The sequence below is a fragment of the Centropristis striata genome, chromosome 2, assembly GCF_030273125.1.
Source record: "Centropristis striata isolate RG_2023a ecotype Rhode Island chromosome 2, C.striata_1.0, whole genome shotgun sequence".
In the NCBI taxonomy this organism is placed as follows: Eukaryota; Metazoa; Chordata; class Actinopteri; order Perciformes; family Serranidae; genus Centropristis; species Centropristis striata.
Genome location: NC_081518.1, coordinates 36,880,019 through 36,906,692, shown reverse-complemented (window position 1 = coordinate 36,906,692; position 26,674 = coordinate 36,880,019). Strand labels below are relative to the sequence as shown.

The window sequence follows — 26,674 nt, the reverse complement described above, 5'->3', positions numbered from 1 at the left end:
TGTTGTGGGCTCAGGTGCCTTTGTTCTCTATGGCAACCTGCAGACTTCCTGTTGGATTCGTGCACCTCATAGTGTGTTGGTTTTATTTTACGAGCCTTTGTCTGCCGGCTGTACTGCCTTTTAGTAATTGCCTCCTAAGCAACATTGGTTGAGAATTAACTCTGGAGCATGCCAAAACATGGTTACTGATAAACACTGAAGGGGATTGTGTGTCAATCACAGGGTAGCCATGGTTACCAACAATAGATGGGCTGGGAGTTACTGCTTTCAATTAGTCAGAGGAATTTATGAATTTTATTTATCAACAGGTCCTTGTTAATAAGTCTACTAGGTCTTAGGAAACAAAAACTGTAGATCACTAGTTGGGAAGATAAACAGCTTTGTATGAAGATAAACGCGTGAGACAGAAAACTAAAAAAACATATTATTTATTTATAGCCATTTTTAAAAACAAATTAAAAACCTATCTTTTTTCAACAGCATTCTGTTGAACTGTGTGCGTGCATTTGTGGTTGTGGGAGTGGGTGCACATGTGTGAGTAAGTATGTGTGTATGTGGTGAATATGGCATAGCTTGTCTACCTGCATCTTCAATTAATTTGTAATTGATTTTTTCTAATTGTTTGTTTGTTTTCTGTTGTTTTGTTTTTTAACTGTAATTATGTATGTCCATTGTGAAGCACATTGAGTCTGCCTTGTTCATGAAATGCGCTCTATTAATAAAGTTGAATTGAATTGAATTATAGTTAGAAAATGAGTCTATTCTATAAATTATGTTAGTGAGTACTTCTCTGCCAAGTAAAAATAGGGTTCCTGGTTGCTTTTCACATTAGCTTTCTAAAAAAGAAGTCCAGTCTTTGTAATGTCTGGGTAAATATGCATAGAGAATATCTTAACATAAGAATAAACATGTAATAAAGACCCAACAATGCGTATTGCCAAATTTATGTATTTTTATTGTAAAATGTACCTTTATTTAACACTGATTGTTTTTCAAAAACTGTAGTTTATGGTGAAGCTTGAAAAGTACTTTGATTACACAGCATATTTTAACAAATTAAAGACATGTTTAAGGACATGGAAATACTTTGCTTTAAGTAATCCCTTATACTTTTTTATTTCAATTATCAAAATAAGAAGCAGGATCAGTCAAAAATATAAATATGACCATATGGCCCTAGTGTTGTGCATTCCAAATGGTTATATCACACCTGATACTATGTAGCCTTGATTTTTTTTTTCAGTCATCCAACAATGGCATAGCCTTCAGTGCTGAAAAAAAGTTAAAAAAATTTAACAGAATCGTGAACTTAAAATTGAGTCTAATCGTATTGTGGATGTGGAGAACATTGACACTGTTACAAATAATGTAACAATTACACTTTTGAGAGTTGATAAGTTGTACTATTGAATCAGCTATGATATTAAGGTCACAGTCAGCAAAGTCAGTCAGCGGATGTGAAAGTATTTTGTTCTTTTTTTGTTTTCAGACCTATCTCCTTACTTCAAGTACCACTGAATAGTAAAGTTTTGTGACAGTTTTTTCTATAGTCCTTGTGCTTTTCCTTCATTCCTTTGAAGAAATCAATAACAGTCTCAACTTAGCTTATCTTTTGGAATTTGAAAATATATTAAGAGAAAGCATTATTGAGAATAAAATCACTAAATCACATATAAAAAAAATGTTTTAAAGTAGCTTGTACTGAACACTTGGTATAATCTCTCACTTAATCAGAATCTAACCTGTTAGAATTAAGGCCAATGAAACCGGTAAAGCTTGGCACATGCTCATGAGCGCTGTCATACACTTTTAAGTGGAGTTCAGTTGGTAACATCCTTTCTCAGTCTAACTGTATTTATACAAGGAAAGTCAACTGAGCACTTTCTAGCCATACCCTACTTCAGATTTGTCGTACATCACACACCTCCACCAGGGAGCTGGCCAGGACGACCACAATCTTCTACCATTGGCCACAGCGCTCAGAGTTAAGTGCCTTATTCAAGGACATTAAGTGTCAGAAGTAGTGCAGAGCAAAAGAGCAGAAAGCATAATTTTAGATCAGACAGGATACAAAACTTTGAGCTGACAAAGAATTTTTCCCAAAGGAAATTCCGATACATATATCTGTAAAGGAAGAAAAAGCTGCTCTGTGTTTTCCCTCCACCACCTGACATTGTTGTCCCAGCCTCAGAAACAGCAGCAGAGTGAGACTACATGCTCCTCTCTGCTCTAGTGCAGGTTGGGCCTTGTCACTGGAGATGGTTGGTTCCTTTTGTCACACGATCATTCACCACAGTCCTCAGTCGTCTCTCCAAGGCTGACTGATCATCCAAACGACGCCTCCTCGCTGGAGGACCATCTTCTTCTTCTTCTTCTTCCCTCTCTCCCTGCTCTTGCTCTTGTCTATCCAGTGATACCACATAGCGTCCCCTGTTGGGTGTCCTGCCCGTCCTGATCATGTTATTAATCTCACGCAGACACTGTGGAAACAGGAGGTGATATGTAGCAATAACTGTGACTTGATCGCTAAATCATGATGAAATCAATAATTGAACTCTGTTTAAAGCATTTACTAAGCACCAACCTGGTCTCACAGGAATCCGTGAAATAGCCACGGATTTGCTTAACTCAAAATCCGTGGAATAGCCACGGAATCACTCAAATTTCCGTGAAACTGACACGGATTTCGCTCCAATGCAAGTTAATGACAGTCATATCCCGTGGCTATTCCAACATACAAAGTGATTATGTACATTCACTGAGTGAATATTTAGAAAATAAAACATATATTTCTCGCTAGAAATGTGATCAAAATCAATTTTTATGCAGAAACTAAGTCAAAATATTGATTTTTTTCACTAAAAATTAGAGAACTGTCCACCATGTTTTCTGTTCTGACCGCCGGGACCTTGAAAGTCACGTGACTTGGAACAAACCAATAGGAACAAATATCCATGGAATAGACACGGGATATGACTGTCATTAACTTGCATTGTAGCGAAATCTGTGTCAGTTTCACGGAAATTTGAGTGATTCCGTGGCTATTCCACGGATTTTGAGTTAAGCGAATCCGTGGCTATTTCACGGATTCCTGTGAGACCAGGTTCCTAAGCACATAATGAAAATGAAAATTCAATATCTTCAATCTGCATTGTTCACAAATCATTATTTCAAGACAACTTAAAAGTGTTCCAGCATTAATGTCCACAGACCTCTGACGGGCTTGAGCTGAAGGTGTAGCAGAGTCCGGTTGGACGGGGGAAAGTTGTTTCTGTGTTGAGTGGTGAAATGTTGATGGAGTGGCTGCTGAGCAGCTGCTGTCTGCGAGGAGAAGCTTTCCTCTGTTGGGGGAATGGAGACAAAGGAGGAGTGTCTCCCTACACAAGAGTCACACAGAATGTTAGAAAATTCTGCTTTAAAAGATGCAGTGATACAGTATATGACGTAATTTTACATTTCTATTAATGGGCTTTTTATTTATTCATTTATTTTTTAACCTATTCATTCAGTTTATGGAAATACCAAAACTAAAAATGGTCCACTTACTCCAGAGGTTGGGGCAAACAGTTTGGCAAAGTGCTGCATCTTTGTCGTGTAGATCTGGTTGTAAAAGTGAATAAGATTACCCCTCTCCTCCTGACAAGGTCCTGGATAATGTGTTGATGGTGTGTTGGGGGTCGGGATACTGACGCCGTGGTCTCCATTATCTGTAATAAACAATGTGATAAAAAGTCCCCTCTCATGGTGAAATTACAGGACACACACACTCCTCTTACATTACTGTTAGAATGCTGGTAATATATTGTGAGTTATTGTGGTAACTTGATGTATTTAATTTTTTATACAATGAGTCATTGCTGCTATCATGTAGCTCTCCAGCTACATAATATTTGAGTTATGGCTGACCATAGATATGCTGTCTCAAGGGCTTCAATTAACACTTTCTCTGACATGATGCTGGTGATGCAATCATGTTGTCCAGCTTTAGATGTATTGGGAATGCAAGATATGTTTATTTTTTTAAACTAATATAATCATCCCATATCAATATGATAACTGGGGAAAAAAATCATTTTAAAATAAAGTACAAAACCGTTGTTAATGCAAACCTGAGAGTAAGAAAGGCTAAGATGATTTAATATGCCACACCTCTGAGCTAACCAAATCTAAATAACCAGCCAAAACACCCAAAAGTACATCATAAAACATCACAAACACACTCTTTTATGGAGCATTTGCCTAAGAATTTGAGTTAAATGCACAATCACAACTCTAGTACTCTGTCCCATATTAACCTTACACACTGTTTCATTTTAAATTTTCGATGAGTGAGTGTTTTTTTCCACATCTTTTTACTAAAGGGTTTCTTACTGTTGTTTCCAGTGAGAGAATTTTCTGTGTCTCTTCCAAAAATCAGCACGTTTTTGCAGACCTGAGGACAGAAAATGTCTTTGTTTACTCTTGAACTTTAAGTAATATAGCCATATCAAACACAAAATCCTTAAATACCAATTTAATGTGATGACACAGTTTTAATACTTAGTAATATCTTAAGACACACATGTTATTTTTGAAGTATCCATTTTTTTTTTTTAAAGCAAATCCATTTCCTGACCGGTTGGTTATCGACTGGTTTATATGCTCTTGTCCGACCAAATTCTCATTGGTGGGCAATTGCAGGCTGTGTGTCTACCGAAGCATCTTTTCCTTGAGGCCAGAGTGTGCTCAGTGCATTGTAGCTGATTTAGTTTATCTAAAGATACCTTGCAGTTTTTCCCCCCAAATGGACTAATCTTAAAAACAAAAAACTTACATTTTTGCTGGCAAGTGGCTGAGACTTGTAGCACTTCATTATGCGTTTGAAGGGTATTTCCAACTTGGTAATCTGTAAAAGCAATTTCATTTGTTAATAATTGATTTTTGTGTTGAGTCAAACTATTTGCTTTACCTGGTCAAAATCATAAAATGCACTAGACGTTAACTGCAAGACAACCCACCATAAATACTGATTTAAGATTTAAAACATTGAACCAAGTTAACCTTTAAAGTTAGGTTACCCAGAAAGAGTGCTGCGACGACTCCAATATATCACAGCCTACCTTAGCTATGATGTAGATTGCACACATGAGCAGTTGGTCCAGGTGACGGTCTACCATGAAGCCACTGCAGTGGACCAGAGAGTGCTCAAAACAGGTCCAGATCTTCAGACGCAGCTCTTTAGAAATGTCCAGTGTGGGACACAGCTGCGTCAGACGCTTGCCCATCAAACTGTAAACCTGAGCCACAAAAGAAAACATGAGCAAGTCAAGTCAAAGTTTATTTATAGAGCACATTTAAAAACAACCTCAGTTGACCAAAGTGCTGTACAGTTATTAAAATAGAATAAATCATACACAAATAGGTATAAATAAAAACAATGAAAACAATAAAATACTAAAAACAGTAAAACAATTAAATAAAATAGTAATACAAAACAGAGTTAGAGATAAAAAAAAAAGACAAATAAAAGGGTAAAAAAAAAGGTAAAAAGAACACACTAAACATGTCATCTCCAAATATTTCCAACAACTGAGAAATTATTAGATTCCCACATTATATTGCTACAGAGTTATATAAATAGAAAGTATATATTAAAATAGTAGGTAATAAAAGTATAGTTTGACAGCTGGTATGAGCTAAGAAAAAACCCCTCTAAAGACAGTGAGGTCTCCAACTCGTGCATCGTCATAATCTTTAATCTTTAATCTTTTTCTGTTGCTAGAAAAGTTAAATGGTGCTTGTAATTGTGGCTCTAAATAACAGTTGTCATCTAAAATACGATGTGGGAGATTAACTGACCTTACGAGCAAACAGTTGCAGGGAGTTTCTTCTCCGAGGCCTGTTTGCAGCTGACTGGGAATGCTGGTGGTCGGTGCTGGCAGACACTTCAGCCCCCAAATTGGGATGCACTGGCAGAAACAGTCAATCCATAATCAGCATACTGTCAGTGGGCAACTGAGGAGTGTATTGAATTGAAGGTGCAATACATGTATCAATAAATGTATTAAAAAAAACAGATTTAACACACTGCTTCTCTACCTTCTGATTGGTTTCCGTCATATTCTAAGTCTTCAAGCCGTTCAGGAGGCATCGCCTGCACACGACACAAAGCTTTCATTTAATCCACGTACTTGTGAAGAAAAACTTTAGTGCAAAGACACATCATTATTTAGTAGAAAGAAATATTTTGATCAAAGATCCATCATAATTCAGTATAAAGAAAAATGTAATCATATTTCTAATTTAATGTTACTACAACATTGACACCAGCATCAACTCTTCAAAAACTTATTAATTCTGAGGTAACTCCTCATGCCAAGTAAAGTGTTTTTGTGTGTTATTGCCAACCTGTTGGCAGGTAGGCAGATGGCCCTCGTTGGCTCTGATTTCTTCCCACAGTGGCGAGTCGCTGGTCCAGGCCAAACTCTCCAGAACTTTCTCTTCCACCTGGGCGAGGTGTCTGAAAACAGTGCGAGGCAGACCCACAGCCCGCAGCACCAGCTCTATCACCTGTCAGAGCACAGAGAAAACAGAGGAGGATGGAGGTGTCCTCAAAATTAAAGGTGGCAGTTTATTTTTACTTTGTTTCCAATCTCAGACCAGATTATAAATGATCTGGGTAATAAATACCACTACTTAAGAAACCAGTGTTAAGATACCCATGAGGAAACTAGATTTTATGTTGTCAAGTTTGTCCCATTATTGTTACAAGTGCCTGTTTCAAACTACGAAACACTTAATTGACCTCTCTAATGGCTAACGCAAAACCATGATAAATGCAACTCTGATTACAAAAAAGTTGGGATGCTGTTTAAACTTAAACTGCATGCAACCATTTGCCTATCCTTTTTTGACATACAGTCATGGAAAAAATTATTAGACCACCCTTGTTTTCCTCAATTTATTGTTCATTTTAATGCCTGGTACAACTAAGGGCACATTTCATTGGACAAATATAACAATAACGACATTGATGATTTTGGTTATTATCAAGAAAATCAAGAAAACCATGGAAAATGGTTAGATATAAGCTCCTAAATTAAACTCTATTGAGCTATTTTTGTTGTTATCATTATATTTGTCCAAACAAATGTACCTTTAGTTGTAGCAGGCAATAAAATGAACAAGAAATCTAAGAAAAAGGGTGGTCTAATGTTTTTTCCCATGACTGTATACTAAATTGAAAGCTGTACATCGTTTTTTTGATGTTCAAACTGCTAAACTTTGTTTATTGTAAATACACAATCATATTGAATGTGATGCCTGCAACATGTTGGAAACAGTTGGGGCTGCAGGCAGGTCAGTCTAGTACCTACACTCTTATGCTTCAAAGCCAAGCTGTGTAACAGGCTGAATGTGGCTTGACATTGTCTTGCTGAAATAAGCAGGGATGTCCCTGGAGAAGACCTGTATGCACCTTTCAGCCTAATGATGGGGGCACTGATACACCACCATACCATCCCAGATGCTGGTTAGAGTCTGGATATAGGTCCTTTTGCTCTTTAGCCCGGACATCCATAAATCCAAAAAACAAAAATTGAAATGCTGACTTCCACTTTGCTTCAGTCTATCTCAGATGAGCTTTCATACAGTCATGTCTCTTCTTAATGCAGGGCCTCCACTGACAATTAACTTGTTTACCTGTTGAATGTTCCATGCACATGTTTTTTTTTATTTTTTTTTATTTTAGCATTCAACAACTTTCCCATTCTTTTGTCGCCCCTGTCCCAATTTTTTGGAAATGCGCTGTTGGCAAATTCAGACGAAGTATTTGGTCAAGTTCACAAGGTAAAACATACAATATGTTTTCTTTGCATAGTTTTCAATTGAGGATATGTCAGAAAGAATTAGCTAATGATTGCTTTCTGTTTTCTTTACACTTTAGACAGTTTCAGACAGAGAAAAACGTGCTGTCATAGGATACAATATCACAAGCTTGGAAAGGAAACACACCTTCAGAAAGTGGTATGGTGCCAGATTTAAAATTTGGAGTAGCAGAGGGAAGTCACATGGTAGATGATTTGAGAAGATGGTAATCTCCAGACAACAGGCCACCAGACAGCACTGGAGAAGATCATTCCATGAGATTCCCTGCAATCAAAAACAGGGGGAAAATATCAAAGCTTTCATTTTAAAAGGCTTAATATGATTCTGCATTCTGTATCACTTAATGTCAGACACCAGTTCCACCTGTGGCCACATGGGGGTAGTACACTCACTGAAATGTCAGAGATGCTCTGTATATTTCTCTCATCAATGACAAGCTTCTCCAGGATCCTGTAATACCAGATCCCGCCCTCACAGCAGCACTTTACTGCCAAATCTGTAAACAATATCACATGGATTATATGTAACATGTATCAACAACAAGAGCTTTATTCCAGAAACTGATACCTGTCATTAAAAATAAAGAGCTAGCTCTTTGAGCACGTAGCAGTTTAAAATACTGTTGGTTAGCAGACAGTGGTTCAATGAGACATTGCTACTTCTGATAGAAACGAATATTAACATTATTGTTTGTTTTGCAACAGCCCATCATAAAAGTCTAGGCTATAAACCAGTAATATTGTGAAGGACATAATAATCTATCCAGAAACATCATCATGCATTTATCCCAAAGCACCAAGATACTATCACATCCCCTCATGCTGTTGTGTTGGGATCATTAAATCCGATGATATACTTATGTTCTCATCTCCTGCATTGTCCCTGTGGTGTTGGAGAAATGCGTGCAGCATAGATCCCAGTCTGGTTTGGATCGTCTCGGTTGGATCTCTGGAGCAGTCCCTGAATCAGAGGAATTATCGAAGTTAGGGAGTACAGCAGCGTATAGTTTAAATGAACGGGAAATGTTGGTTGTTAAACATCTGGAAAAGTAAATAAAAGTCCATAAAGGGTTTCTAACCAATTTACCAATACACCACATGTTAAATACAGAAATTAGTCCTTGTTGCATATCTATGGTAAATGTCAAAGACATGCAGAGTGATATTATGGGTGAGTGATGTGACGATATATACTGTGCGACGATAGAAATGTGTCCATTGTTTGTACCAGGTAGCAATTCTTGCGTGATTTCATGATCTCATGTGATCTTTTAATTCTCGTTAATCCAGCTGATTGCAAGTAACATATTTGAGCGGTCAAATTGTAAATACAGTCGGTGGAGTCAGCCTGTAAACCTTACCTGACACTTATAGACCTGCAACACTTATTTAGTATTTTAAACCATTTTTAATTGAATTTACAGAATGGTACCACTGTATTGTGCTACATACCGTTACAGTGATATAATATATATACACGACCTTGATAGAATATTTTGAGCATATTGACCATGCAGTAATATTGCAGTAATACTACAGAGACAGCATTCTCTCTGTGGCACTGACATATTTATGGTCTGTTTTGGTTCATTATAATTACAGTGTTTGCTTTGTGAAACTACTTGTTTTATACTGAGTGAATCTGTGATTCCATACAAACAAAAATGATCACATATTACTGAGAGACTGTAGTGCTAACCTGAACATAGCTATCAGACGGTCACTGGGGCCAAACCTCAGCCGTCCCTGGTTCCCCTGAGGCCAAGTTGCCATGGTGACCTCCACACTCACACGAGATGAGAGTTAGAGCACCTAAAAAAGAAAAAAGAACATTAGAAACAATATAGGATAATAAATAAGGACACACAAAACTTTGCAGTGCAGCACAATCAGTCAATTTAGCCAGTCAACCACTATACAATTTGTTTAAAAAAAATATGGCATACTTTCATAAGTTTTTATTATTAATCTTTTTTTTTACATTTCTGTTTGTGTACGGATATATTAGAAATGTGTATGAATGTTATTTTGTCAACAATGATTCTGGGTGAAGCGCTAATTTCCCCCCATCCAAAGACAAAATACTTCCATTTCACTTGTTTATTTGGCTCACATCACAGTAGAAACACAGTCATCATCAGAATGTGTCTTTTAGTAAATGTTAGAGGTGCTGGTATGTGTACTTTTGAACTGCTGACAGAGATGTAGGCTAACTGTTTCCTCCTGCCTCCAGTTTGTATGCTAAGCTAAGATAATCCTGTGCAGGCTCCAGCTCCGTGATCAAATTAAATGAGGGTGATATCCATTTTCCCAAACAAGAAAACTTCCCCAACATGGGTGGACTACTTCTGCCCCTTGACAGGCAAATTTGATGCATTATTGACAAGTTTACTATCCAGGCAGTGAGTGAAGTCAGAGGGCTTGGCAAACAACATCATGTTAGGCTGAACTGATTGTTCTTTTTGTCAGCTTCAAGTGAAGGAGATTTTGTCCGGGACTCTGACAGGAAAAATGATCATGTCCAACACCACACTCCAAAGTAAAAGTACAAAGAGGCCTACAACAATGTGAAAATACCCTGTTACAAGTTGAATATTCCACTAGTAAGGGCCTCTGCCTACCTCGGCCATTTCACTTTATCTTTGCATGTTTGTTCCCTTTCTCTGTCAGGCCTCAATGGAGACACTGTTCCTCTAATCATTCCCACATGTGCTGTTTATCATTCTGGGTTACCGTCCTCACCGAGTCAGACAGACCTCCGTGTACAGTGTCTGCAGACAACATGTGGAGATTCGAGTCAGTCTGTGTGTGTGTGTGTGTGTGTGTGTGCATGTACTTCCTACATAGTGGGTTTTAACCAACCGAGTGAGGACATTTTTGGGAAGTGAGGACATTTTTTGGGAAGTGAGGACATTTTGGCCTGTTAAAGGGTAAAGGCTTGGTTTTAAGGTTAAGTTCTGGTTAAAAAGCAGCAGAGTGCTGCGTGAAGGGCACGGGCACAGGAGGACCATATAGATAAAATCTCTTAAAGGTTCCTTCAACGAGAGGGATTTTCTTTAATAAAAGCTATTAAAAAGGTGTCTCTTATCTATAAAATAGTTAAAAGAGTGGTTTTAAAAGATGGAGGCAGGAGATTCGGGCGGAAGTTGAGGGAGCGATCCATTTCTTTGGTCAATTAAAATTAATTTAAAATTAAATAATACAATTGAGGTTTTTTTGCGAGCTGATCCGGTTAGTTACCCGGAGGAGATTAAAAGGTATAAAAATGGAGTAAATCCACAGTTTAAAAAACCCTTTTATCATGTAAAAAAATAAAAAAAATAAACAGGACATACTATAAATATATATGTATTTAAGGTTACCAATAGGTTTAGGTAACTTTGGGGTAAGGGTTGAGTTGTGTGTGGATGTGTGTGGAAGAGCAAGAGAGACTCACTTATATTATTATTAATTATTAATTTATATAGGGTTAGGGTTAGATAAAATGTTTATTAAACGTTTCTTGTGATAATTAATATTTCACTTCCCATTTTGAGTGCATCACCTTGTGATTTAGTAAAAGATTTTGTTTTCTTGGGCAAATGCGTGACTTAATCAGTATGTCTGTAAAAAGCTTCACAGAGTTTCTTCCTTAAAACATTGCTCTGTTCACCACCACAGGCTGGTATTTTAAATAACATACTTTATGAATAACCCTGTTCTTTATCCAAGGAAAAGTGGCTCTACAGCTAATAGGTTTCATTAGCACCTACCTTTGTTGAATGAATGAATAGTTTATTTTTAAACATAACAATTTGTGTGATTATTCAACTGACATAAACCAATATCATACATTTTTTCACCAATTCATTTCACACAATAAAATCGACACAGTCGATAACCAAAAAAAGGACTAAGGTTTTACATTTTTCAAAGATGCACAACCCTTTTAAATCAAATAATTTCCTTGTCTTATTTGAAAAAGTTGGAGACTAATTAGAAGGCTTTCTCCAATAATGGCACACAGCTATCATATGCCAATAACAGTATTTTATTCTGACCTTTGTTTTAACACTAACACAAGCAGGAAGGTTTCTCAGTCACATTTCATCTTCACACATATCCCGGATTATGTCCCTTTATCCTGTGATGATCAAAATTAAGTTAGTAATGATCAATTATTGATAATTACTGCAGCTCATTTATCTACTGCCTCAGACACGTTTGGACAGAACAGTAAAGGGTTAATCGTTTGACTGAAGATCCATCTTAGTGGTCGTACAAGTTAGGATGCTGTGTAAAAACAAAATGCATGAAATTCAGAATTCAGGGTGTATAATATATAAAGCATTTGATAAATTATATTTGTGCTGTATACAATGTAATGTAGGAATGCAAATTATCAGATTCCGTTTTTATTTAATTTTTTCACAGCGTCCCAACTTTTTTGGATCGGGTTGTATTAGGTGTATTGATAAAAAAAAAAAAGCATTTTTATCTCCCCATTCTTATTTAATTGAGCCTTTTAATCAATAGAAGAAGAGAGGGAGAAGAAACAATGTCACTTATATAAAAGTTACTTCTTAACCAAAGTATTACATATTTCCAACAGATTGATCTCAAGTTAAACAGCTGCTTTTCTCCTGAAGCAGTAAGCAGTGTTCAGTGTGTCTGCAGTGTATTCTGTGTGGAGGGAGCAGGGCCCTCAAAGAATTTTCTTCCTACAAATGAGCATTAATGTCTTCACAGAGCTGCAGATTATTGGATTTATAAAGCTTTCACTTAATTTACTTAAAAATGACAGAAATCTTTCTTTATCCTCCTTTGAAAACAGACGGGTCAATGTGCCATTACTAAGTGACTGCTGGTGCCATGAGTCGCAGGAAAAAAAAAGAGAAAAGGAAAAGAAAAAAGCAAGGAGGTCAGTGAATAGCAAAAGAACAGAACAGCGATAAACTACACTGCAATAACACAAAAAAGCTTACATTGAGTTTTGAACTCAGACAGGACCCACCCAAAACTTGTGATGTCATGCTTCTGTATCTTCCTCCTTCTGTTTTTGTCTTTTAAGTAACATGTAGAACAACTTATCTGAGCATTTTATGAAAAGACACTGCTTTCTGTGTAATATTTTCAAATACTAATTATTCTGTGTTTTTATAGTTCTGGAACTCTCTAATAAATCACAAATCAATTTACACTTTGATAAAGGCATGATCTGTTGCCAATTTCTAGGAGTTACACCCATTTCCTGTTTTCTTCACTTGCAGAAGTTACATCAAAATAGACCTCAGTTTCACTTTTAGACACGTGCTGAACATTTAAATGCCACATAAGTTATCTGAATTGTTGATTTTCTTTTAATTATCAATAAACGCGTTATGACCCATTTGAGTCATTTATTAACTGTGGAGATCAGTCCGTGCTGCAGCCATATCTCATGCAGAAGTTGATGATGACAGCTTGCTTGTTGGCTGACTTTGTCATGTCATCTAAGTTGAACTTTCGACTTAATAGCAAGAAAACTGCAGTCATAAAGTTTTAAAGTCACTTACCAGTAATGTCTGTCACTCCTGTGAGTTGTTTTGGTTCCAAGAGACAGATTGACCAGTCTTCTGATGTGGGATTCCTCATATGTCTCTATTGTCAGGCTGGTAGCAGAGGAGTGGTGCAGCATGGTTCAGAACAGTCAACCTGCTGCTCTGCACACTGAGGAAGTTCAGATCATTGGTCTCTCTCAGACAAGCCCCAACTTGTCACTTGAGTCTTGTTGCTATGAGAAGCGATGTAGAACCTACACAGACCTCTTAGCGCCACCAAGAGGAGGAGTGGAGGACTTACAGTAGAGGGGGAATGCTGTTAACCCTTTACTGTGACAGGGGTTCAGCTGTTTATGTACTGTCATCCAGCCAATACACTGTTTTTTGTTTTTGTTGTTGTTGTTGTTCATGTGGTTTCATTTTTATTGTGATATGTTTGGAAGAGATTGAGTAATAACGTTTTGAGGAGATACACACGTAACAATCACAATCATTTCATGGAAAGAGGTAAAAAAAATATTTTATTTCAACTTTATGTTTACATATAAAACATAGCAATACAATTTAAATACAATAACATTAATTAATTACATATTTCTAGATACATTTAAGATTTAGTGGACAACCTTTACTTAAACATAGGGTAGGGAGTGCTGCACTATAATAGCTATAATTAGTGTTGAGAGAACCCTAGTACGCCTTTTTTCTACTTCTGAAACTTTATGTCAGTAACTACTGTTTTCTGACTGTTTTGGTTCAGTTGTCTTAATTTGAGCAGATTCCGTTTATTTTCTGTCACTGGAGAGCTTTATTCATAGAAAAGATTAGGAAGTGCTTTCACCCACGCACACAAGAATATCCTTTTCTGTGGCTTCTCCCACTGGTCTGAACACTGCCACTGAATCTGCTCTGAGTGCCAGTGTGTAAAACCACAGTAACAAAGTATACACATGAGAGGAGGATAAGTGCCATTAAGTTACAGACACTGATGATTTCTTGTATATGGCCCTCAGATAGAGTGGCTTTGCCTGTTGCTTAAGAAAGGAGAGAGAATATGTGCTCTGAAGGGGTTGATGAGGCAGAGCACAGTTTCCACCTGCCTAACTCCTCCAGTTCCTTGTCACCTTCCCTTAAGATGCTTCTCTGTTGTCGTCCACTGACAGGAGGAGTTAATTAATTCAGTCTTTTGCATCTTTGTTGGTGCAGCTGATGCACCATCTCCTTCCTCCTTCAACTGTTAACCCTTTATCCGGCAAAGAACTATATTTGGTAGTTAGAGTCAGGTAATATTTAGAGAAAAAAGTTGCAAATTTACTAGATTAAAGTGGCAAACCTACGAGAAAAAAAGTAGCAGATTTAAGAGATTTAAAGTGGCAAATCTGTGCGAAAAAAGTCGCAGATTTACGAGAAAAAAGTGGGAAAAAAGCAACTTTTTTCTCCCAGATTCACCACTTTAAATCTCATAAATCTGCGCATTTTTTTGTCATAGATTTGCCACTTTAATCTCGTCAACTTTTTTCTCAAAATATTATTTTCGTATGTTTTTTTGCACATTCTGGCTGTATGTAATATCCTCCAATATTCTCTAGGGTTGAAATTTGGAATTTGCAAGTATTTCAATGAGTGCCCTATTAAGGGTTAAAGTGGTGAATCTGGGGGGAAAAAAGTTGCTTTTTTCCCACTTTTTTCTCGTAAATCTGCAACTTTTTTCGCGCAGATTTGCCACTTTAATCTAGTAAATTTGCAACTTTTTTCTATATTACCTGAAATATTACCTGAAGTTACCAAATATAGTTCTTTGCCTGATAAAGGGTTAATGCCTCCATTTGTTCTCATGTGCAGCATTTGAAAACTAATTTGGACGTTGTTTACCCTGGCAATGGTTAGCAATTCAATCATTTCATTCAGCCCTATATACCTTCTTCTCCAGCATGGCTAAAAAAGAAAAAAAATCCAGTCGACAAGAATAGTAAAGTTGCAACAAAGGAGGTAGAGCTCTCAAACCTGACTATGCTGGCAGACATTCAAAGCATGGGAATTCATTTTCACAACTTGGGCAACAAGTTTGCACAAGGTAAACAGAGAAGCTGCGTGATTGTTAGCTTAACTAAAGAGGTGCACTGTAATGCTGATGAAGTCGTGATGTGCAAAAAATAAATAAAAATCAACAAACTGGAAAAATACAAGAAACAACTACATAAAGAAAACGAGGAGCTTAGGATTTTAAATGTTCCTTATATATCCCTTACTAGGGTTTGTCATATTTAGTTCTTTTGTAATGTTTGTTATTCTTTTCTCATATAAATATATTTATTTCAGAAAAAAAGATTGGCCTATTTTATTTCATAGGCTATTTTTATTTAAGATATTTTCTTATTTAAATGTGCACTTTATGGAGCTTTGATTTTTTTAAAAGGTACTCCTGTTACAGTATTTATGTTCACTTAAATAAACGGTTTCAATAAAACTATTTGTGACACATCATATTTGGCTTTGACTTTAACTGAACATTTGCTCTCACTTTGCGAAATATATCGTATATCGATATTCAGCCTAAATATATCAGGATATATATATATTGCCCAGCCCTAACAAAAACAGCAGAGCAGACATCATACAACATATCATACTTTGTTGAGATGCTTCTGCTGGAAGACAGAGAAGCAAGGACAAACCAAACAGACTTATCAATTCTGAGAAAGGAGCCTACAACTGTGGACTGGCTAAAAAGAATAAAGGTTTAATATACATACAATATAAGCAGAAGGAATGAAACATGAGGACGTTACATTAGGAGAGCTGACATGGTTAAGAGTGGAATGCCACAGATTTCTGTTATAAATGGTGTTTTACATAAATACTTATTTTGGAAACAGCAGCAGAGTGAGACTATGCTCTTCTCTGCTCTAGTGTGGGTTAGTCCTGCACTGGAGATGGTTGGTCCTGGTCCTGGTCTTGGTCCTGGTCTTGGTCCAGGTCGCTTCTTGTCACACGATCATTCACCACAATCCTTGCTCGTCTCTCCAAGGCTGATTGATCATCCAAACGACGCCTCCTCGCTGGAGGACCATCTTCCTCCCCCTCTCCCTCCTCTTCCTCTTCATTATCAAATGATAACTCATAGCGTCCCCTGTTGGGTGGCCTGCCAGTCCTGATCATGTCATTGATCTCACGCAGACGCTATAGAAACAGAAGGGATAATTGAGCAATATTTAACTGTGACTCACTCATTAATGATGAAATTCATACTTTTGCTCTCTTAAAAGCATTTTCCAAGTACATAATGAAACCTAGCCTACACTGTGCTCAAATTGAAATGTCAACAATTCGATAACTAAAAAGGATCAGAACATCATGTCCACAGACCTCTGAGGGGCTTGAGTTGAAGGTGTAGTCGAGTCCAGATGTATGGGGGAAAGTTGTTGTGTTGAGTGTTGAAATGTTGATGGAGTGGCTGCTGAGCAGCTGCTGTCTGCGAGAAGTTTCCTTTCTCAGTTGGGGGAATGGAGACAAAGGAGGAGTGTCTCCCTAAAAAGGAGTCAGACAGAATGTTAGAAAATCCTGTTTTAAAAGATGCAGTGATTACAACATTTACAGCCTTTTCAGTTAAAGGGTTTTTTTGAGGGGGGGGGCGGGGGGTTGTGAGCTAAAATTGTTACAATCTCTTCTTGTTCAGTTTGTTTAAACTCAGAGACTAAAAATGGTCCACTTACTCCGGAGGTTGGGGCAAACAGTTTGGCAAAGTGCTGCATCTTTGTCGCGTAGATCTGGTTGTAAAAGTGAATAAGGTTACCCCTCTCCTCCTGACAAGGTCCTGGATAATGTGATGATGGTGTGTTGGGGGTCGGGATACTGACGCCGTGGTCTCCATTATCTGTAATAAACAATGTGATAGTCACTTCACCTTCATCATGGAATTACAGGACACTGTCTCCTCTTACTTCACTGATATAAGGCAGTCTTACTGTTGTTTTCAGTGAGAAAATTGTCTGTGTCCCTTCCACATGACAGCATATTTTCACAGACCTGTGAACAGAAAATGTCTAATTTTATACATTTTATATATAGCCATAAGAAACACAAACAAGCATACACAGATCATTTAAATACAAGATGTTTGGGTTTTTAAAAGAAATTGACAGTGACTTAAGGTCTGTGTTTTGGGTTGATTATGACGGAATGTATTGGCTAAGTGGCTTGAAACTCTTCAGTCTATTCATACATTTTATTCATTCTGAGTTGATCCAGATGCTTAAAAAGATAGCTGGAATAATCTAAAATAAAAACTTACACTGTTGCTGGCGAATGGCTGAGACTGGTAGCATGTCATTATGCGTTGCAGGGGTATCTCTTCATTGGTATTCTGTTAAAGAAATAAGCAACAGTAATGATATTCTGTAGGCACAGACATTGCTGCATATATACCAGCATGATTACCCAATCACCAAATGAAAGTGCTGTGACGACTCCAATATATCCAATATATCACAGCCTACCTTAGCTATGATGTAGATGGCACACATGAGCAGTTGGTCCAGGTGACGGTCTACCATGAGGTCACTACAGTGGACCAGAGAGTGCTCAAAACAGGTCCAGATCTTCAGACGCAGCTCTTTAGAAATGACCAGTGTGGAACACAGGTCCGTCAGACGCTTGCCCATCAAGCCGTAAACCTGAGCCACAGTAGAAAACATGAGCACTAAATATGTCATCTCCAAATCTGATATATAATAAATATATAAACGGAAAAACCCCTAGACAGAATTAGATACCCAGGATTGCCCAGTTAGGAAAAAGCAAACCCTAAAATCATATGATATTCCAATATAAATATGAACAATAGCAAGGATAAAATGTTTCTGTCAACTACATAAAGGTGCAATATGACTATAACTCTGTTGTAGTAGTAGCACAGTAGCCAATGACAGAAAGTACACCACTAACTATACTGTTGGTGCTGTAATAATGCTGTAGTATACAAGGCATTCTTATGATAAAAGCATTTAAATATATTTTTCCCCTCATCAATCTATACTTCATACACAATAATTACAAAGCAGAATTGTTGCAAATGTAATAAAAAGGAAAAACTAAAATATCACATAAATATTCAGACCTTTCCCCAGATCTGTGCCTTGACATGATCCTGTTTCTGAGCCATGCAGCCAGTTCCTATGACATCATGGCTTGGTTTTTGATCTGATATGCATTGTCAGCTGTGAGACCTCATATAGACAGGTGTTTGCCTTTCCAAATCATGTCCGATAAATTGAATTTAACACAGTTGGACTCCAGTCAATGTAAACAAAACATCTCAAAGATGGTCAAAAGAAATGGGAGGCACTTGAGCTCAATTTCAAGTGTCTGAATACTTGTGTCAATATGATATTTCAGTTGTTCCTTTTTCGTGAATTAGCAAAAATGTCTTTAATTCTGTTTCTGCTCTGTCATAAGGGTGTATTGAGTGTCGATTGATGAGAGGAAAAAATCATTTTAAACGATTTTAGCATAAGGCTGCAACATAACAAAATGTGGAAAAAAGTATAATATAAATACATTTAAAAAAGCACAGAAACAGTGTGGACTCTCACCAACACATGCATCATTTCAAATATCAAAGATTAGCTGTTTTTTTTTCTCTTGATAGAAAATGTAAATGGTGCTTGATGTGGGAGATTAACTGACCTTACGAGAAAACTGTGAAAACAGGGAGTTGCTTCCTTGAGGCCTGTTTGCAGCTGACTGGGAATGCTGTTGGTCGGTGCTGGCAGACACTTCAGCTCCTAAATTAAGATCCACTGGCAGAAACAGTCAATCCATAATCAGCATACTGTCAGTGTGCAACTAAGGAGTGTATCAAATTGAAGGTGCAATAGATTTACAGTAATATATGTATATTTAAAAACAGCTTTAACACACTGCATTTCTACCTTGTGATGGGTTTCTATCAGGTTCTAAGTCTGTTCTCTGTGTGTCTTCAAGCCGTTCAGGAGGCATCGCCTGCACACGACACAAAGCCCTCATTTAATCCACGTACATGTACTTTCATTGAGTGTTTTTGTGTGTTATTGCCAACCTGTTGGCAGTTAGGCAGATGGCCCTCGTTGGCTCTGATTTCTTCCCACAGTGGCGAGTCGCTGGTCCAGGCCAAACTCTCCAGAACTTTCTTTTCTACCTGGGCGAGGTGTCTGAAAACAGTACCAGGCAGGCCCGTTTCAGCCGACAACACCGGCTCAATCACCTGTCAGAGCACAGGAAAACAAAATGAGGGATAAGGATAGGGCTGGGTGTGTGCTCAATACCTTAAAGCCATCGACTAAGCCAAGTATTATAAAAAACAAACAGACTATTTGGCTACGTTCAGACAGCAGGGCTTAATGCTCAATTCGGATTTTTTTGTGGAATCCGATTTTTTTGGAAGGTCGTTCACATTTCCAGTTAAATGCGACTTGTATGTGATGTCCAGTGTGAACTTTAAACGTACCAAAAGTGTCCCGCATGCGCATTGGAGTACACGACGACGTCACACGCAGCGAGCGTGCTCAGTGTTTACGGAAGTAGCTGAAAACGTGGCCGCGAGCAGTAAAGCCTGATTTCCACCGGGCGCGTTACAGCCGTATGTCAGCCGTATGGTCAGGATTATCGCATGTTCTCGTTATCTCGCGTGTATGTGGCTGGCTCGCTATGCTGCCGTGCGGCAGCTGTAACGCGCCCGGTGTGAATTGACGCTGGGCAGAAGACGGAGCAAAACCGCGGTGGAGCCGTTCCCGCCTGTAACGCGCCCGGTGGAAATCCCCAGTCAGCCTATGATGATGATGAATGCGACCTGGCCGTTCAGACTGGAGTCGCATGTCAAAAGATCAGATATGTATCAGTTTTAGGACCACATATCCAAGTGGCCTGGATCGCATTTGAAAAAATCGGATCTGTGTCGTTCATACTGTCATTAAAAGATCAGATGCAGGTCGCATAGGGGCAAAAAAATCTGATTTGGGTCACTTGCAGTCTGAACGTAGCCATAGTCTTCTTTTTCTTGCAGGCAATCATCACAAGCCTTCTTAGATTTAAAGCCATGTGTGATTAGCCCACTACCACAGCAGCGACAGTGTATAATCACCGATTAGTCTGGTCTGTTTGAAAAAACTGGAGGAGAAGCAATTCTGCTGTGGAGCTTGTCCCATTAAATTGTCTATTGTCAGAACCCTGGCTGCATATGATATCACGTATATTTATTAATAACATGCATTTTTTATGTCGATGGGTGTGCAAACATGCACATAGACAGTCAAACACCTCCTGTGATGGCAAACATTAGGAGTTTGGAACATAAACACACCTTCAGGAAGTGATATGGTGCCAGATTTAGGATCTGAAGGATAAGAGGGAAGTCACATGGTAGATGGTTTGAGAATATGGCAATCTCCAGACAACAGGCCACCAGACAGCACTGGAGATCAAATCCAGAAATATCCTGCAACAAACATGCATAGCACATGTAGATGAGCTTGATTTTAAAACAGTAAAAAAAAAAGTAGTATAAAACGGTCTGTATCAGTCAGTGTCCATGCAGTGCCCGTACCGCGGTGCAGACAGCAGTTCCACTTGTGGCCACATGGGGGCAGTTCACCGAAATTTCAGCGATGTCGCGCCTCTTCATCTCTTTAATGAAAAGCTTCTCCAGGATCCTGTAATACCAGATCCTGGCTTCACGGCAGCACTTTACTGCCAAATCTGTAAACAATATCACATGGATTATATCATGTAACATGTATCAACAACAAGAGCTTTATTCCAGAAACTGATACCTGTCATTAATAATAAAGAACCAGCTCTCTGCTAACCAACAGTATTTTAAACCCCTACATGCTCAGACAGCGGTTCAGTGCTGTGCTTATAGAGACTACTACCTACTTCGGATACAACCAGTGAATATTAAAAATATTGTATGAAATTTAATTCAAATTTTAATCCTGCATATTTCCCAACATTCCATTTATCATTAAATATTAAATATGTTAATGTACCATTTGTGGTCTCGTCTCCTGCATTGTCCCTTTGATGTTGCTGAAATATGTGCAGTCTGGTTTCGATGGCTTCGGTTGGATCTCTGGAGCAGGCCCTGAATCAGAGGAACAGGTTGTGAAGTATCATCTTAATCAAAGTCCACAAAAGCTCTTTAGAAACCTGCTCTTAACTAAACAGAATGTCTCAATAGAAACAAAATGATCACTTTGAGTATAACTGTCAGACTGTGGTGCTTACCTGAACACAGTCATGAGATGGTTACTGGGGCCAACCCATGGTTGTTCCTGGTCATCCCCAGGCCTGCTTGCCATGGTGACTGCCACACAGGATAAGTCACTCCAGGAATTGGCACCTAAAGAAGAGAAACTACATTAGAAACACTGACAGACAATAAAGACACGTAAAAGTTTGCAGTGCAGCACAAAATTGGAGCATTAAACTCCCTTTTTTACACTTCTGTCTGTGTATGAATACACAAATCAACTTTTCTTGTTAATTTGTGTGCCATATCAACATTAAGATTGACATTAGGGCTGGGCCATAGGGACCAAAACTCATATCCCGGTATTTTTAGGTCGAATGGCGACATACGATATATATTGGTATTTTAAACAAAACATGTTCAGTTTTAACTCAGCGCTACAAGAAAACTTCATCAACCTGTTTTATTATGACTTTATCAAATTCACTTTCCACCTTTTGAAGCAATTTCATCAGATTCAGATGCTCCTGATTTGCAATCAGAAATACCACCAAATTACAGAACCATTGTTCTTTGTTTCTTAGGAACTAGCTCTTGCTAGTGTGCAGAGAAGAGCAAACAAATAGCGGTCATAAGTTAAGGCAACATCAAAAGATATTATATATCGGTATGGCGGTATTGTCTTAACTACGTATCTCTTTCTAAAATATATCTGTATAACTCGTAATACCGATATACCGCCCAGCCCTAGTTGACATTAAGTGTAATAACGACACTATGTGAAATTTAAACTCCAACGGATATTAGCCTATTTATTCTATCCATATAGGCCACTGGTTCCCAACCTGGGGGTCCCAACCCTGACTAGGGGTCGCCAAAGCTTCACAGGGGTCAAGAGGGATTTGACCTTGAAGCTGCATTTTGACCAAGAAAGTACCGGGTAATAAGTCCATCTGGTATATGAAGGCACTAAAAGCTAAAGAAAACATCATATCAGAGTTAAAATCAATGACCCCATCAACCTTCCAGCAATCTTATTCATCAGGAATAAACTCAACAAATAAATGTACTTTTTTTGCCTGCAGTGGTTACAAATGATACGCACAGCTCCCATTTCAATTGCTTAAAATTTCATTCCCTCATTTGCAAAATATTGCAATAACAGCAAATGTCAGAAAGGAAGAAGTTGGGTTAACAAACAGAAATATAATAATGCTGCCATCCTTATCCAAGAGGTCGTTTGGCATGCAGACGAGAGGGCACATTTAACATTTTCAAAAAACTCTCTTGTACAGTTACTGCTAGAGTGCCAGTGCTGAGATCTGCTCTATAGGAATGTGTGTGTGCTGCTCAGTACAGAGCTGAAATTTGTCTTCAGTGTTTGAGAAGTATTGGCAAATAATTGATGTAAAAACACAATAAGAATTGTACTGATTGTACAGACGGGGACATCCACATTAGACAGACTACTTTGAAAAACACAAGTGGTAGCAACTTGACGATTGCACACTAAGCATTAAAAAATATTTTCCATATATGACACACATTTTGATTACATTAATCACCAGTGTGGCTAGGGCTTGGTGTTGTTGAGCCTGAATAGAGTCTCTCTTCCTCTCATCTGTTTCCTGACAGGAAGAAAAGGTTCTGTTTTTTCTCACGAGCATACCCTGCTTTATCTTTATTTTACTCTAACTTTGACCATAACATAAAAAATAAACATAATTATATATTGGAGAAAACTTGAAAATAAAGATTGAGAACATAAACTCATTAGGATAATATTTTTAATAACATTTCTTTAAATTAAATATTTACTGAACTTTACTTTATAGCTACTAGCTTTCATTAATAGCCACCATTGTTTCAGTTTCTCCACTGACGCACACAACTCTAATACATTCAAAAATCTTGGGGGGTGATATTTAATTCCTGAAGCATGACGGTTCTTCACTCTTGCTTTATTCATTTATATTGACACATTTCCAAAATGAGGTCTCTCTTATCTGGTGATGATCTAATTTAAGTTGTTGATAACAGTCATTCTTCGATCGTTATTGCAGCTCGTTTATCTCCTGCCTCAGGCAAAGTACAAGTTGAGCACAGAATGATTTTATGATTTAGTTGTTGACATTAGAGGGAATGTGGGTTAGGGTTAGTGTGACCTAAAACCCACAGCTGCAGCTCTATTTGGCGCAGTGGTGGAAGAAGTATTCAAATCCCTTATTCAAGTAAAAACACGAATACCACAATCTAGAATTATTCCACACATATCACCATCAAAATGTACTTTAAGTATAAAAAGTAAAAGCACTTATTATTCAGAGCGGCCCTGCTCAGATTGTTATAAATATTCCAAATAAATGGTATTATTATTATTATTATTGTTATTATTATTATTATTATTATTATAACACAAGCAGCATTTTATTGTTGTCAAGGTTGGGTTGATTTTAAGTACTTAAATACTTATGTGTTTAAATGAATAACAGAGCCTAATCGTTTCAAATTAATCATGTTTTTTATGTTAAATACCTGAAAAGTAACTAGTAACTAAAGCTGCCAGCTAAATGTAGTGGAGGAAAAATATCTACAATACTTGCCTCTAAAATGTAGTGAGATAGAAGTATAAGGTTGCATAAATGGAAAAAATTACAAAAATTACATACAATATTGTGCAATACTTGAGAAAATGTTATTTGTAAATGTTACATTCCACCACTAATTTGGACAGTTTGACCGTGTTACACATGTTAAGATCCAGTATCTTCACTGACTAGAGTTAAAAAAAAAAAAAGGATAAGAGGAAGAACAGAGAGATGAATTCCATAGGTCCTCCCAATACATTAGTTTTTAGTATTTGAATATATTTAGTATATTTATAAAATGTTTTACTGTTGGTATAATGTCCTCCGTTACAGTGTAAACTATGACACAACACTAAGAGTCAGTATGAGGAGAAGAGAGAAGAAAACAGTGGGACATACAAAAGGACAGATTGTCTCTCAAGTTAAACAACAGTAACCAGTGTTCAGTGTGTGTGGGGAGGGAGCAGGGACCTCACATTATTTTCTTTCTTCTGGATTACCATTAATGTCTTCACAGAACTAATGGACTATAACAGGGGTGGCCAATCTGTGGCTCCAGAGCCTCATGTGGCTCTTTAGGCCGCCTGCAGGGGCTCCCAGTGGCTGAGACAAAAAAAATTATATACATATTTTTACATTAAAATGTTCATTTATCAATGGTGTAGACCAAAAGCTATTTGTATTACGTAATTGTAAAAATGTATAGCCTTTTTACAGCATATTAAAAAAGTTTTGACATTTAAGTCAACTCAAATGTGCTTCATAGCTTACAAAAGTCTCTGGCCCGGTGCCTTAACCTTTAAGTTTTGCCAACTTTGAGTTTAGTTTTGAGTTCCCCGAGATAGACTAGTGTTCAAAATCATATTAATAAATGCTCAATATGACTATTAATAACGTTGGTAGGCTAATTTAGACTTATTAGGCTGTTTAATTTTAGGCTCAATATAAGGTTTGCGGCTCCATTCCGAGATTTTCTCTTTTTTTTGGCCAACAGTGGCTCTTTATTTAGTAAAAGTTGCCCACCCCTGGACTATAAAGCTTGTCCTTGATTCACTTAAATCTCATAGGGAACAACGCTTCAAATGATAAAATCAATATATTTACGTCACGTTTTCTCTTCGTTAATCAAAAAGACATTTTCTGACTCACTTCCACAGCTGCTGCTAAATGACCTGATATAACTCTGTAGTGAAACACCCACTACTAATACAGACAGGAATTAGGAAGCATTAGTATGCACCCAGCTACTCACACATATGAATCACAGCCTGTTGTATTCATTATCACCTCCATGACCCAGTGGTGTAATGTAACTAAGTACATTTACTCAAGTACTGTACTTAAGTAAGATTTTGAGGTACTTGTACTTTACTTGAGTATTTCCATTATATGTTACTTTATAATTTTACTCCACTACATATAGCCAACAGCTTTAGTTACTTTTCAGGTTGAGATTGAACATAAAACACATGAACAATTTAAAGTGATTAGACTTAAAAAAAAAAAAAAATAATAATAATAATAATAATAATACATTTAGGTAGTTAAAATAGTATGACCTACAAAAATTAAAATATTCATATAAACATAACATAAATGCATCAACACAAACAATCCAATAATATATTTGGAATATATAAAACAATCTGAGCACCACACAAACTATAAGTGCCAGAAAAAGAGAAAACGCAGGAAATTCAACAGTCAACAACACATCCTGCCTACAGAGAACTGACTGAAACACACACCAAAAATAAATCAAAAATCCATTTACACTTTGAAAAATGCAGAAGCTGTTTCCAGTTACGCCCATTTCCTACTTTCTTAACTTGACAGAAATTACAGCGAAATATATCTTAGTTTCACTTTCAGACATGTGTTGAACATTTAAATGTCACTTTAGTTAACTGAATCAACAATGGTTTTAATTACCAATAAAACTTTATTTTAAATGACTCTTGCAGCCAGGCCTTATCACACTAACAATAGTCAATTATTAACTGTGGAGAGTCAGTCTGTAGTGATATTTAGTCAGACAGTGTGGAAGGAGGCTAGATGACAGAAGTAGTTGGAATCACACAACTTTTGTCTTAAAGACAAGAAAACTGAAGTTAGTCAGAGGATTAAAGTCACTTACCAGTGCCGGTCAGTTTTGTGAGTTGGTTTTGTTTCCAGAGACGGATTGAGGGTCTTTTTATAATCCTCTATGTGTCTCTTCTGTGACCGCAGTCAAGTGAGCCAGCCTCCACTTAGACAGCAAACTGAAGCCAGCCCCCACTAGTTCTCTGATACATATATTCTAGACATTACGGTAAGGGCTTGTTTTACCATAAACTGAATATAAATAAGGTTTTGACAAACTGTTTTGAAAATAAAAACAACCTTCTAGTGAGCACAATAAGTAATTTCGCATTTTAGATTTTTTAAAAAATATATGCATAAATACATAAATAAATGGATTTTCAAATTTAAAGA

General features: G+C 37.4%; 2 protein-coding genes across 2 annotated transcripts; both read right to left on the bottom strand.

Moving 5' to 3' along the window:
• Positions 1 to 950: 950 nt before the first annotated feature.
• On the bottom strand, positions 951 to 13,654 carry LOC131981400 (retinoblastoma-like protein 2). Its single transcript, XM_059345676.1, has 14 exons — positions 13,400 to 13,654; positions 9,565 to 9,677; positions 8,723 to 8,826; positions 8,259 to 8,362; positions 7,993 to 8,130; positions 6,388 to 6,549; positions 6,079 to 6,133; positions 5,839 to 5,948; positions 5,100 to 5,276; positions 4,814 to 4,885; positions 4,372 to 4,432; positions 3,547 to 3,707; positions 3,213 to 3,377; positions 951 to 2,480 (listed from the first exon to the last, which is right to left on the bottom strand). The coding sequence occupies exons 2-14, from the start codon at positions 9,636 to 9,638 to the stop codon at positions 2,250 to 2,252; spliced, it is 1,614 nt and encodes a 537-aa protein (XP_059201659.1). The 5' UTR covers positions 9,639 to 9,677; positions 13,400 to 13,654; the 3' UTR covers positions 951 to 2,249.
• Positions 13,655 to 16,110: 2,456 nt separating this feature from the next.
• On the bottom strand, positions 16,111 to 26,460 carry LOC131987903 (retinoblastoma-like protein 2). The gene is made up of 14 exons (XM_059352822.1): positions 26,337 to 26,460; positions 21,647 to 21,761; positions 21,409 to 21,503; positions 20,964 to 21,115; positions 20,721 to 20,855; positions 19,461 to 19,625; positions 19,315 to 19,384; positions 19,070 to 19,182; positions 17,881 to 18,057; positions 17,676 to 17,747; positions 17,350 to 17,410; positions 17,098 to 17,258; positions 16,751 to 16,912; positions 16,111 to 16,564 (listed from the first exon to the last, which is right to left on the bottom strand). The coding sequence occupies exons 2-14, from the start codon at positions 21,718 to 21,720 to the stop codon at positions 16,301 to 16,303; spliced, it is 1,701 nt and encodes a 566-aa protein (XP_059208805.1). The 5' UTR covers positions 21,721 to 21,761; positions 26,337 to 26,460; the 3' UTR covers positions 16,111 to 16,300.
• Positions 26,461 to 26,674: the final 214 nt, after the last annotated feature.